The 15346-nt window shown below is 42.1% G+C and overlaps 1 protein-coding gene across 1 annotated transcript in view; it reads right to left on the bottom strand.

Annotated features, from left to right (window-relative positions):
• The window catches only part of LOC139537888 (ADP-ribosylation factor-like protein 15), a 68443-nt gene extending 53773 nt beyond the window's left edge, over window positions 1-14670 (bottom strand). Inside the window, exon 1 of the mRNA XM_071339769.1 lies at window positions 14235-14670. Within this exon, the coding sequence (XP_071195870.1) occupies window positions 14235-14246 (12 nt within the window). The 5' untranslated portion in view covers window positions 14247-14670. The remainder of the gene's footprint in view (window positions 1-14234) is intronic.
• Between the last annotated feature and the right edge of the window lie 676 nt (window positions 14671-15346).

The raw sequence follows: 15346 nt of genomic DNA on the forward strand, positions 1-15346 counted from the left end.
GAAACTTCATAATCAACATCAAAACAGACCTAGCTCATAAAATCTGTTTAGGCCTAACATTGGGTTTTAAAGTTAGTTTTTTTTGTCCTATGCAATCAAGTTTGTCTTAAACTTAGTTCATAAAAACAATGCCATTGCAGTTGTAAAGTGAAATGCTACCCATCCCATGTCCTCATTTGCAGCTAGTGTCTTAAGAAATCAGTGCCATGCCAAGACAAACAATGTGAGAAATGGACTTTGTTCTTTAGTTATTAAATACTGACACCTTGCTGGTTAGGTTGATCCTAAGACTGCTGAACAATTAAATCAAATTACACCCATCTATGCATAGTCACTTTACCCCTACCTACATGTATAAATTACCTCAACTAATCTGTACCCCCGCACATTGACTCGGTACCGGTATCCCCTGTATAGCCTTGTTATTGTTATTTTATTGTGTTACTTTTTATTTTATATTTAGTAAATATTTTCTTAACTCTATTTCTTGAACTGCATTGTTGGTTAAGGGCTCGTAAGCATTTCACGGTAAGGTTGTATCTGTTGTATTCGGCGCATGTGACAAATAACATTTGATTTGATTTTAATACAGCAAAGCCAGACTTAGGCTCACTCTTGTAGTGGCTGTGGGTCATTTTCTACACCCGCCCACACACCCTCTGAATGTGGAAGATACTGTACCTTTGTCCGATATATTACCCAATAAACTTCCTTATCATGTAAAGATGTGTTCGCTTTGTGTTGATAGAAAAGATAGCAGGTCAAGAAGGTTTCAGTTTGCCTCATTAATAACGCACTACATGTTTACCACTGAACAAACACCACACATTGCAGGTAGGGGAAGAGCATCACTGAGTCAGAACTAGCCTGGCGCCGTACTGTCTGTGCTGTAGCAGACAACTATTCATAATACATCATGGAGTTTGTTGTTTGGTTTGTCGATGAACCATAGACTGCAATGAGTGAACAATGAGAGGTGTTGGCTAGATACTGAAGCAGAAACAGACTGGACCACTAATGCAAAACTAAGGGTGTAGAATCACAACAGGAAGTTGCCCACTGTGACCGAGGTACCCCCTATTCTGGTCACCATGGTGGGCAGCGCCAAGCCAAGGCCAGAGAACCCGGCCTGCTGGACAGGACAGGGGGGAACAACAGGAAACAGGCACGGGACTGTGAATTGGAAGTTGAAAAGAAAGAGTGGGACAAACAACTAAACTGAGGAAGTGCACAATTGGGCTTGAAAACAATAAAAAGACGACACAAATCTAACCACATGGAAAACCATACCAGAGATGGATAAAGCACTTCAACCTATACTGGGTCTAGATCCCTCTGGTCTTCTGTCAATGGACACATCATCAATATTAATCTATAGCCTTTAGAATCTTTACGAGAAAGAAGCCTTTCTTTCTCACCTGCCTGGAGGAGAGGATATCTCAGAGATACCCTACCCCAAGACAATCAGGAAGTCTGTACAGTACTATGGCATCTCACCCAAGAGACATGGAGAAGTGTACATGAGTACATTAGCCCACATTACTCCTCTCAGTAATCTCTCTCTCTCTCCACACAGTGGTAAAGTAGAGTGCTAATGCAACAGAGAGCAGGAGGGATTTGTTTCATATTTCAGGAGGTTAGGACTCTGCTAAGAGCTAAGCTGTGAGGTGGTCCCCTGCTGTCCACAGCCCAGAGGCCGACTGTTTGGTTTGGCAGAGAAAGCTAGTGTGCGACCCAAATGGAACTCTAGGTGGCCCGGGTCAGAAATAGTGCACTATATATATAGGGAATAGGATGCCATTTGGGATGCAATCCTACAGTGCATTTTTCTCCCTGGCCCTGCATTCAGACTGTCTAAGCTAAGGCTGAAGGCTCAGTGCCTGCTAATCTATGATCGTAATACAAATTCCAACCAAAACACACAGAATGCTGTTCATGAGAGGGTAAATCTTGAGCTAAATCTGAAGCTCATCAGATGAGTAAATCAGAAGCTGTTCACGACATGGGTTGGATTAACCTTCGATTAAGTCTCAAATATCCTTATGAATGTAATGAACAGTCAGTATGGGATTCAGGCTACCTCCTCCACCCAATTCTCTCCCACAGCCACACAAGTCTGGTAAACATGGCTACCTCCACCCTGGTTAGTGGCACAGATCACTGAGAAACACAAAGCGGACATCAATCAATCTTTGTTTCCCCTAACTCAAAACGGACCATTCAGATCGGCCCATTCCAACCCGGTAAGGTCACACGTTCCCACATCGTTTTTCTAGCCTAATGGTTAAGGGCGTTGGGCCAGGAACCGAATGGTCACGGGTTTGAACCCAGAGCCCACTTGGGGAAAATCTGCCAATGTGCCCTCGAGAAAGGCACTTAACCCTAATTGCTCCTGTAAGTCGCTCTGGATAAGAGTATCTGCTAAATGGCTAAAATGTTCATGTAAAAATGTTAAGGCCCTCGTTTCCCAGAAGGCCTTAGGGGTGGTTGCCATGGCGGTATAAAGGCATGGTCATTCTCAACTGAACAACTGAACTGTGGGTTATTCCCCTAGGCGAGGTGAAATGACCGACTGGCCGGGGTGCCATATCCTGCTTTATCAAAGTGAGGAAGTGCATTGAGCCGGGTGGAGCCCAGTAGCCTATATTCAACATTCTCCCCCAGTCCAAACATCACCACTCCACTGAACCACCAACTGTAGGTTGCTAGATGGACCATACCACTGAGCCTAGGCCCTAACAGGGGTTGGGATTTGAGACCACAGGCTTAAATATTTCCCACCATTTCAAGCTCCGACTGACAGTTTTTAAGCCTTTCCCTGCTGAATTCCCTGCTGTATCGCGATGTTGTTGATACATCGTAGACCTAGTGGCCTACTGTAGCCTATATGTCCGGTCTCTGAGTAGCCCACCATCTCTGTTTGTTCCAGTTCATTGAGCACAGATCTCTGAGGCTGTTGAATTAAGATGTCTGACCTCTATAGCAAAGTGCTGGTGATCCCATTTCCCCTCAGGACGAGGACAGGTAGAACAACGCTATTTTAAACACCATTAGCACGCCAACTAAAGACCAAAGAGCTCTAATGACAGACATTAACACCCACAGCCACGAGCCCTGGCGACTCAACCAAATCTGGGCCCTATTTATCACAAAGCCTAGGCCTAGCTAACCAGAGCCACATTCAAAACCAATCAAACATATCTGCTGAAAAGTGTAGCCTAAACTAAGCAGCCAGTGTACTGTAATAACAGTATAACGGATATATTTCCATCTGATGGCTTGCTGATAGGTCAACATCTCTCATAGGTCAACATCTCTCATAGGTCAACTGGCCAAGGAACATCTGATAACTACTGAGTCCAGTCTAAGCACAACATCTAAGATATTTCCACACTGACGTTGGTTGGATTTCATGTCACAATGCAACCTCATACTGAACATATACAGACCAGCCCTGCAAACTACCACACTCATATTACTCTAGCTCCTCCAACACAAATCTAAGATTAAATCACTAGCAGTAGAATGAAGCATCATCTCCTGACTCCTAAGACCAAATCACCAGCAGTAGAATGAAGCATTGTCTCCTGGATCCTGGACTTCGTGATGCGCTGCCCCCAGGTGGTAAGGGTAGGTAACAACACATCCGTCACGATGATCCTCAACACAGGGGCCCCTCAGGGGTGCGTGCTCAGTCCCCTCCTGTACTCCCTGTTAACTCATGACTGCACGGCCAGTCACGACTCCAACACAATCATTAAGTTTGCCGATGACAACAGTGGTAGGCCTGATCACCGACAACGACGAGACAGCCTATAGGGAGGAGGTCAGAGACCTGGCCATGTGGTGCCAGGACAACAACCTCTCCCTCAACGTGATCAAGACAAAGGAGATGATTGTGGACTACAGGAAAAAGAGGACCGAGCATGCCCCCATTCTCAGTGACGTGGCTGCAGTGGAGCAGGTTGAGAGCTTCAAGTTCCTTGTTGTCCACATCACCAACAAACTAACATAGTCCAAGCACACCAAGACAGTCGTGAAGAGGCCACGACAAAACCTATTCCCCCTCAGGAGACTGAAAAGATTTGGCATGGGTCTTCAGATCCTCAAAAGGTTCTACAGCTGTACCATCGAGAGCATCTTGACTGGTTGCATCACTGCCTGGTATGGCAACTGCTCGGCCTCCCACTACAAGGCACTACACAGGGTAGTGCGTACGGCCCAGTACATCACTGGGGCCAAGCTTCCTGCCATCCAGGACCTCTATACCATGTGGTGTCAGAGGAAGGCCCTAAAAGTTGTCAAAGACTCCAGCCACCCTAGTCATAGACTGTTCTCTCTGCTACCGCACGGGAAGTGGTACCGGAGCGCCAAGTCTAGGTCCAAGAGTCTTGTAAACAGCTTCTACCCTCAAGCCATAAGACTCCTGAATAGCTAATCAAATGGCTACCCAGACTATTTGCATTACCCCCCCTCCTCGCCCCCTCTTTTACACTGCTGCTACTCTCTGTTATCATCTATGCATAGTAACGTTAATAACTCTATGTACATGTATACTACTGTTCAAAAGTTTGGGGTCACTTAGAAATGTCCTTGTTTTTGACAGAAAAGCAAATTTTTGGTCCATTAAAATAACATCAAATTGATCAAAAATACAGTGTAGACATTGTTAATGTTGTAAATGACTATTGTAGCTGGAAACAGATGATTTTTTATGGAATATCTACATAGGCCCATTATCAGCAACCATCACTCCTGTGTTCCAATGGCACGTTGTGTTAGCTAATCCAAGTTTATCATTTTAAAAGGCTAATTGATCATTAGAAAACCCTTTTGCAATTACGTTATCACAGCTAAAACCTGTTGTTCTGATTAAAGAAGCAATAAAACTGGCCTTCTTTAGACTAGTTGAGTATCTGGAGAATCAGCATTTGTGGGTTCGATTACAGGCTCAAAATGGCCGGAAACAAAGAACTTTCTTCTGAAAGTTCTCAACATAAGTAAGCATTTCACTGTAAGGTCTACCTACACCTGTTGTATTCGGCGCATGTAACTAATACAATTTGATTTGATTCCTAAGGTCAAATCACCAGCAGTAGAATGTAACATTGTCTCCTGACTCCTAAGATCAAAACATTCTTCCCTAGCACAGCTGGAATGTCAGAGTTCAGGTAGCTTCCGCATCCCATGTCCTTGAGCAGAACATTCCAAACTCCTGCCATTCCTGAAGATAAACATGCCTCCGCACACCTGTTTTGAGTTGCCTTCTGGAATCCTGCCTACCTGCCTGGAGGCAGAGGGTGAGATGCCATGGAGCAGAGGTTGGTCTCTGCCTCACCCCAAACTGCTCTCTCTAGTTACAGTATAAGGCAAGTATAATCACCTATACCCCTCAAACTCAACTCTGGACCTCGAAGCCAGTTCCACTGCATTTTTTTCCATTGTTCCCCTCTAATTAGGGACTGATTTAGACCTGGGACACCAGGTGTGTGAAATTAATGATCAGGAAGAAGAGAAAACCAGTAGGCTCCGGACTTCGTGGGGTCAGAGTTGAGTACCCCAGACCTATACAATCAACACACACGTCAAGGGTGGGGCAGAAGGAAAGAGGCCATATACTGTATGATCCAACGAAGCCAATCACACTAACTTATAAACTGACATGAGACTTATCATCAACGTACCAACAGACAGGACAGGAGAAAGGGAGGAAGATACGTTCAAAGCTATTATGTTTAAGACGCATGTTATTGTCCTTACCGTATAGGCGGCAATCCTGCAAATGCATAGGGTGAGATGCATGCACTCAGACATTGTCCACGGCTAAAGACGCGCTTTCCTCAACAACCAACGAGTCACTGACAGCAACAGACAGAGGAAAGTCAGAGAGAAAGACCAAACAGAGACCGACAGAGCAGCAGGAGGAAAGGGAGAGGACTCTAGTCAGAGTTATGATCCAACGAAGCCAATCAGCAGCTCTCAGAAACTTCATCTGGGAAATAGAGGCTAGAGAGAGAGTATAGGAGAGACAGGACATCTGTTCACACTAATTTAGATCAAACGACAGTTACGACACTGGTGGTGCAGCAGAGAAGGCAAGGGCCAGTATGGCTGCTAGGCTGTCTGATCTATAAAGGGTTGGACTACCGGATCACATACAATTGCTCCATTTCCCTGTCAGACATCCATGTCTAGTTTGAGGATCAAAAGGGTCCTCATAATACAGTCAACATGCGAAAACGTCAAACGTCCTTCCAAACCCTGATTCCATTGAGCTGCAGAAAGCTGGTAAAGTCTAAGGCCCTGAAGAAGAGTTTATTAGCAGCAGATCTGAAAGGTAGGCTAATTATGTTTGCTGTCTGTTCTCTCAAGCTCTGTCTCACACTATTATCCTCAAAACCTTTCCATACGAATGTGAACCAATGGGCTAGCCTTTCACTCGTCTTGGTAATGTTTTACAAACTGGTTTCCACATCTCGCACCAATACACTATCTTAGCTGCTAGCCAATCTGACAACAAAAGGGAGGCATATAGGCTGGCTATTTTCCATGATGCTTTGAGTGAATTTAGAAAAGGATGAGTCCAAGCTTAATTAGTATTATAAGGATATCTAACTCAGACTGACTTATGAAAAAGAGGGTACACCACACCATTTCAATGTGGATAATATTTGTTGGGCAACGTGATGATATGAGTAATAAAGTATGGTCACATTTCATTTGCACCTACCCTTTAGAATGACTTTGATAGCAACAGTGAATCTATTTTGTTTTTAAGTGGGGATCTCGCAACAATCACACAATCACGATAGCACATTTGAAAGTGACAATATGATAGCTAAAATGGGCTTGGTTAAACCCTGGATGCGAGACCAAAGGGTAGCTGTATATAGATACATCTCCAGTAGGTGCTGCCCAGCTTCTGTTTTTAATAGTGGATATAACGTTGAAGATCTGACATTGTTTTAAAAAGGTACAAATTCAACATAGACAATTCTTGTATAAAATCTGTTGAAATCTGGTTACCATGATGACATAATCCTGTAGTAAAATGTTACCCTCAAAACAGTTTTACTACATTGATTCATTTTTTCAAATCCATTGTATTTTCAACATAGATCACACGTCACAATATGTTGAACGATTATATTGAGACGTCGTCGATTCAACCAGTTTGTGCCCAGTGGCAAGAGAGGACAGATCCAGGAGACTACAGATGCACTAGTCAAGGAAGTTACATCTTTTCTTAATGAGTGAGAGGAAAGAAAGAGTGGAATCTTTGAGACTCTAGAACAGAACTGTTTACACCTGTGGTTCTTAATTCCATCCATAGAAAGAGCTGAAATTAAGACTAGATCCAAAATGACCTCACTTCTCAAACAGGATGTAGTATATCCAAGAGTAGGCAGATTTCGTAAACAGACAATGTAGCCTACTGTACACAGATATCTTCCCAAGAGCCTTTGGCAACAAATGAAAACACTGCCATTGAAATTATAAGGTGTGACTGATTCCCCACATGATACCAGACCCATATTTAGATAGCTTATTTAGATTACATTTATGCATGCTATATGGCTGTGATCTCTATGTGTTTGGCCTATCTCTGATCATTTTCAAGATCTGTGTTACAAAACTAGGCCTGCGTGAAGTGAGGCCATGACGTCAACTGTGTGCAGATATTTTGTCCTATTGCCCTGCTCCGTCATTCAGTCACTGTGGACACTAGAATCTGTTCAGGAGTCAAACGTCACCATCTGACCAGCTGCGTTAAACAGATGGTCTGCAACCTAAATGGCACACTATTCCCTATTTAGTGCACTACTTTTGACCAGGGCCCATAGTAGTGCACTATATAGGGAATAGGATTTTATTTGGGACCCAATCAAGGGCAGAGTTAGTTGTCTATCCTTGCCAGGACAAAATCTCCCATCTACTGAACGATACTACCGGTTTGTCACGTAACGAGAAAAATTAAGGGGATCGATAATATCATGATGATTTCTTCCACCGGAGAATAAAAAGCACACTGTGTTTTAAGAGCACAGCTGAAATCAACAGCCTCTTTCATGGAGGTGACCTGTTCCTTCTGCGAGGTGAGGTCAGATTATAACAATGCAGAACATTCTCAAAGGCCTTTTTTTGAATAGCACACACTGTGTCAGGCCAAACCCAGAACTGAATCCGTGTCCCTAATACAACAATTGAAAGGAATGGAGTGAGGATGTGCAAAGAAAGAAGTTGTAAAATGTGAATAAAATAAACACAAAAGCAGCACGCACCGTGTCATCCATCTCTGATAGCGGAGGAAGCGCAGCTCTCTGAAAAAACACAACTGCCAGTTAAACAAAACATTGGTCTCTCGTCTCCGTGCCAACTGTTAGGGGCAGCGGGTCCACCGATTCCATCTAAGCTAAAAATCTCCTGTGGATCCGTTTTTACCCCATTAAAACAGCTGTGCTCCAATAAACTGTTTCCTCTACACAGTCTATGGAAAATTGACTGGAGAGAGTGGCTAATCTTTAATTTAACTACAGTATTTACTGCCTCTGGTCAAGTAGTCTAGTGGGGTTCAGTTCCTCTCCATGAAGACTCAGAGTAATATCACTAGCCTGATCCCAGATCTGTTTGTGTCGTCTTGCCAACTCATGTGTTCATTGTTTAGCGTGACACAAACAGATCTGGGAACAGCCTTGTGTAGGCCTAATACCACATCACCGCATTGTCTGTTACAGTAATAAGTTCCAATGGCCCTGCAAGTTACAGAAGGTAATTTCCATGTAAAAGGACCCATGAGCACCAACATGTGAAGTTCATAGGAGCATATCAAATGTGGTATCAAATGAAAGCTCAGAGTCTGTATTTTCCATAAAAAAAAAGTGGAATAAGCAAAGGGTTTGATTTCTGGTGTCACAGATGGAAAAGGGGTCTTAAAAAAACATCTTAAAAAGGTATTAGAAATACATCAAAACAATAATGTAGTAAAGGCCCCTGCCAACTAATATCAACATTTACATTTTGTTTTGCAGAAATTATTAGCATTTGGTAAGTTTATGAAATATTCTGTACTAGTGTCTTGTCATTCTGTATCCAAAAACCCACATATCTAAGATATTTTCTCAGTTCGCTCCATCAGGATTATGAAAGATCACAGAAGTAGAAGGAAAGGAAGACCGTCCAATCAGTTCGTTTTTACTGATAACAATTTATGAATTATTAAGTGATTAATACGTGCCGTGAAAAAAAAATCTGTAACAAAAAATCTGCTGCTCCAGTTTCAACTGTTCTGCCTGCGGCTATGGAACCCTGACCTGTTCACGGGATGTGCTACCTTGTCCCAGACCTGCTATTTTCAACTCTCTAGAGACAGCAGGAGCGGTAGAGATACTCTGAATGATCGGCTATGAAAAGCCAACTGACATTTACTCCTGAAATGCTGACTTGTTGCACCCTCGACAACTACTGTGATTATTATTATTTGACCATGCTGGTCATTTATGAACATTTGAACATCTTGGCCATGTACCGTTATAATCGCCACCCGGCACAGCCAGAAGAGGACTGGCCACCCCTCATAGCCTGGTTCCTCTCTAGGTTTCTTCCTAGGTTTTGGCCTTTCTAGGGAGTTTTTCCTAGCTACCGTGCTTCTACACCTGCATTGCTTGCTGTTTGGGGTTTTAGGCTGGGTTTCTGTACAGCACTTTGAGATATCAGCTGATGTAAGAAGGGCTATATAAATACATTTGATTTGATTTTGAACACAATGACTGCAATTGAATTGGCCACAATGAGAAATTATAATATGAATAATAATCATAAAATAAAAACATTTAAAAGGTGATTTTTATTTTACAATAATCTCAAAGTATAAAATATAGAAAAATAATTTAAAAAACAAAACATATATATCTAACCATGTAATGAAAGCAACAATCAAAATCTAGTGGGAAAGGTAGGCCAGCCGAGAGAGATGGGTCTTAAGGCCTTCTTTAAAAATCTCCAACCGTCTGAACAGCCCTGAGTTTATCTGGAAGGGAGTTCCAATGGCGTGGTGCTTAGGAGGAAGAGGCACTGTCGTCCCCCATTGTGCCGAGCCTTCTCCTGGGGGCATGGAGCAGTAGAACACAGTACAGTAGAGCAAAGTAAAGTAGAGTTCAGTGCAATGGAGTATAGTTCAGTACAGTACAGAGTACAATGGAGTATAGTTCAGTACAGTGGAGCACACATGACTCGATTACACTATGATATAATGGCCTATATTCTACTGAACTACACTCTACTTGTATCTACTGTACTCTACTGTGCTGAAATATACTCCATTGTACTGAACTCATACTTTACTCGACTGACATGTACTGAACTCTACTTTACTGTGTTTTACTGTGAAACATAGACGTCTATGATTGGTAAAGATTTGGTCCTGTCTGGACCAACCATATTTGGTCTTGTTTGGGGGCAGAGATAATTATAATTGCCAGTGTGTAGAATTATACCCAAACATTCAAATGGAGGATATTACAATTTTTTACCTTTTTGTACCTATTGAAAATACATCCCAATTAATAGAATGCACTCATAATGATGCATTTCTGTATAGAGGCGGTAGAGGTCAATCCAACTCGGGGAAAAAACTATGGAATTTCCATGGAAACGCGTGGAGGAAAGAGCCGTGGGGAATCAAATCAAATCAAGTTTATTTTATATAGCCCTTCGTACATCAGCTAATATCTCGAAGTGCTGTACAGAAACCTAGCCTAAAACCCCAAACAATGCAGGTGTAGAAGCACGGAATGATACCAAGTCTCCTCATTGCCCCCATCAAAATGTGCCTACATTTATGTTGTTTATATGTGTATTTTACACTATGTTGAGGTAAAAATCTGAGTATGATGTTTGTATGGATGTCAACCCCAACACATGTTCATGTCATCGTTACCAATCAACTGCATTATTGTTAATAAAAACTACTTTGGCTACCACCACCAACTTCTGTATGCTAGCTATGCTACCAGTTTATACAATCGGGAGTTAGCATTTAGCAGTCGCTTCTTCTAAAACTGAAAAAGGGACAACTTCTACATGTTATGCAGCGAAAACAGACTAAAGTAACCACATTGTGGGCCTGTTACAATACATAAAATGATGACGGATTGGATGAATATCCATGTTGTTAGATCAGGTTTGTTGAATGTGCGCCAATCTGCTCAATGGAAAGCATGCATTCAATTGTCTCCTTTACCACATCTATAGTGCAGAAGATCAAGGACCTATGATGTTATTCCGTTACCATCATTCTGATACTGGAAATTGATCTACTTCACTTGCTGTAGTTAACCAAAAGAGCCTAGATATTTAAGAGTTTTTGGAAAATGAGGTCATATAAACTGAGGGAGTTTTTACTGTCATTCTGTTAGAAAACTTTGCATCTGCACTGCTCCTCAAGTAAATGTGTTTTAGTAAAAATATTCAGTGGCAATTGTTAAAAGTAGACTTCTGCATATAGTTGTATGGTTTGTTAAACTTTGCAATCAATGGCTTGGCATATATTGTGAGTCTCTGTTACCGTGGAATTTCCCCGAATCAAATGACAAAGGAGAACACCCAAGATACCTCTATTTTTGGAGTTGTTACCTAAACAATCCCTTTTTAAGTCAAAACACAGGCTTGTTTACAACAGTCCACGTATGCCTGGAGAGGGTCTGGTTACAAGGAGAAGACTTCATCACAAATAGTCGTAAGAGAAGGGGGCTCTCTGACTACAGGACTTTTTCCTTGACGACCAAGAGAGCTAGTGGTGGGATTTGCAGAGACATGCAAGTCAAGGTCTAGTGGTGCAATGTAGCCTAGTGGTTAACAGCAGTGGTGGGGAAAGTCCTCAATTGTCATACTTGAGTAAAAGTAAAGGTAACTTAATAGAAAATGACTTAAGTAAAAGTGAAAGTCACTAAGTAAAATACTTATTGAGTAAAAGTTTACAAATATTCGGTTTTAAATATACTTAAGTATCAAAAGTAAATGGAATGGGGCCTCCTGAATGGCGCAGTGGTCTAAGGCACTGCATCGCACTGCTAACTACGTTAATACAGATCCTGGTTCGATACCGGGCTGTGTCGCAGCCAGCCGCGACTGGGAAACCCATGAGGCGACGCACAATTGGACCAGCGTAGTACGGGTTAGGGAGGGTTTGGCCGGCCGGGATGTCCTTGTTCCATTGCGCTCTAGCGACTCCTGTGGTGGGGCGGGTGCATGCACGCAGACACGGTCGCCAGGTGTACGGTGTTTCTTCCGACATATTGGTGTTGGCGTCCGGATTAAGCGCGCATTGTGTTAAGAAGCAATGCGGCTTGGCGGGGTTGTGCTTCGGAGGACACACGGCTCTCAATCTTCGCCTCACTTGCAGCGATGGGACAATACTGTAACTACCAATTGGATATGTTGAAATTGGGAAGAAAAAGGAGGTAAAAAAATATCAAAGTAAATGGAATTGCTAAAATGTACTTAAGTATCAAAAGTACAAACCATTTCAAACTTATTTTTTGACAGATAGCCAGGGGCACACTCCAACACTAAGACATAATTTACAAACAAAGAATTTGTGTTATGTGAGTCCGCCAGATCAGAGGCAATAGGGATGACCAGGGATGTTCTCTTGACAAGTGTGTGAATTGGACTATTTTCCAGTCAAAATGTAACAAGTACTTTTTATTTAACTAGGCAAGTCGGTTAAGAACAAATTCTTATTTACAATGACGGCCCAGGAACAGTGGGCAGAACGACAGATTTTTACCTTGTCAGCTCAGGGATTCGATCTAGCAACCTTTCAGTTACTGGCCCAACGCTCTAACCACTAGGTTACCTGCCGCCCAAAATGTAACGAGTACTTTTGGGTGTCAGGGAAAATGTATGGGAAAAAAGTACATTATTTTCTTTAGGAATGTAGTGAAGTAAAAGTGAAAGTTGGCAAAAATAGAAATGTAAAGTACAGATACCCCAAAAAACTACTTAAGTAGCACTTTACACCACTGGTTAAGAGCATTGGGCCAGTAACCAAAAGGTCGCTGGTTAAGTGCCTTGCTCAAGGGCACATCAACAGATGTTTCACCTTGTCTGCTAGGGTATTCGAACCAGCGACCTTTCGGTTACTGGCTCCATGCTCCTTTAAGTCGCTCTGGATAAGTGCATCTGCTAAATGACTAAAATGTCAAGTGTAAATGTAGGCCTGTACAATACTGCAGGTTCATCATCTTTCTCCTTCCTCCCTTGGTTTGCAGCCTACATGTTGAGCTATTTTAAGCAGCCTTCCTTCCTTCCTTTCTTGAGGAAATGCTCCATCCTACGACATTTTCTTATCGGTTCTTCCCATTGGAGAAAACACTTTACAGTTCAAGGGACAACATATTAATGAATGGCATGATTCTGCAGACAGTCACAACGACAGGTCAAAAGCCCTACGTGTATAGATGGGCTAAAGGCTAGCCCCCGAACACAGCAAAACAAGCCTGCTATAGAGTACACCCCCCACCCGTTACAGATAGCCACTATCTTGTCATGTCCAATATACCCCATGCTGACCCCTGAAACGTCATCAGACCTCTAAATGACATTACCACACCCCCTGTGTGACGCAATCGTTTGCTATTTTTTAGGGACTATCTCCTACAGATGTGATAGATTTGGAAGGCAGATGTTGACATGTAAACACAAACCCATGAGAAAAACACAACAGTGTGCGTGCGTGCGTGCGACACACACACACACACACACACACACACACACACACACACACACACACAGAAAGAGATATGATTAAGCCCCCAAAATGTGTCAAAATACTAGAATGAGGAAAGTCAAGCTTTAAACACAAACCCACTGGTGACTGCTCCCCAGATAATAATCTCAGTCTGACAGCATTACCCGACAGTATGACTACACTACTGTGGCTCAAAACTGAATCACAAAACCAAATAGAAGGGAGGTCCAATATTGTTTGGCCCAGCTGCAATGGTTGAAATTTTGTTGGTTATCCTATTGGCCAAGGAACGAGTGTTCCACCAAGCAGACCAGATAGATTGACCCTTGTACTGGGTTCTCCAAAGCTAGACTGAGCCTCCAAATCCCTCAGTGCTCAAATATTTATTTATTTTTGTTTGTTATTTGAGGGGGGGGAATTGGCCTATGCCAAATCGAAAATAAATATCATATGACAACATGACAATCAAAGAAAAATACCATACCAGAAAATCCATGAAATACTTTAGTAGCTTGACGTGCTCTCCCAAAACAGAAATTGGTTGATGGTTGGCGTATTCCAGGTAAACCACTATTTTCTCCTAAACTAGCTAGGCTAAATGTACACTCGGAATTCTATGCACGGCCTTCTTTTCAAATGGTTTTGTTTTGGTCCCTAGCAAGAATCCGAGTTTGGACTGTAGGATACACACAATGTTGCAGGAAATATGGAAAGCGTTTTCATGCGAAGCGTAATGAAAGATATTCGAGCGAAACTGCGATAATCGGCTAGTCTTAATTTGGTTAGATCCGGTCATATGATTCCTATATGATTATATTACAAACGTTTTAAATTCTATACATCAAAGTAACAATGATTTGATGCTATACTATCGAGTAACTTCTGAGTGGTTCAAATCAAAACCTCAACCACCGTGTCGAAACTTGGTAATATCCCGGAAGCGTACACATGTTAGTAATCTTGGATTTTATGATATCCCCCCCGCTTGTCACTGGATGTCACGTGACTTTGTACAGTAGACGCTTCGTGTACTTTACTGATGTTACCTTTCTGCAGGGCTATCCCATCCGCTACACTATTTAAATCTAGCAAGGTTATTCTTAGAAAAAGATGACAATTAAACGTAACCTCAAAGTGAGAAAATGTAATCCCTTCTCTAATAATGTGCGTGTAGGGACCTCTAGTGGTTAATACGTGACAATACACCAGAGCACTGTGAGCAAACAAACTATTTTATGATTAGGGATACATGTAGCCTAATTTTTTTTTTTTTAAATTTATACAATTTAACAATGAATACGAGGATGACCTTTTTCAAACATCAAATATGGGCCGACATGGCACAGAGTAAATACCTTTTTCAAACATCAAATATGGGCTAACAGCACAGGTAACAGATTTTTAAAAACAATGTTAAACTTCAAGATCTTATATGTTGCATGATCACAGTCATGGTATAATTTGAGGTTTTAAATATTATTGGTCTACTTGAATGATATAACAAATATGGGAACATTGATTATTTAAACAAAACAAAAACATATCCTGGCTATAGAGGCTCCACCAGATGCATTGCAAATGCTTTAATCCTTTGAA

This window comes from Salvelinus alpinus, chromosome 1 (genome assembly GCF_045679555.1).
Source record: "Salvelinus alpinus chromosome 1, SLU_Salpinus.1, whole genome shotgun sequence".
In the NCBI taxonomy this organism is placed as follows: domain Eukaryota; kingdom Metazoa; phylum Chordata; class Actinopteri; order Salmoniformes; family Salmonidae; genus Salvelinus; species Salvelinus alpinus.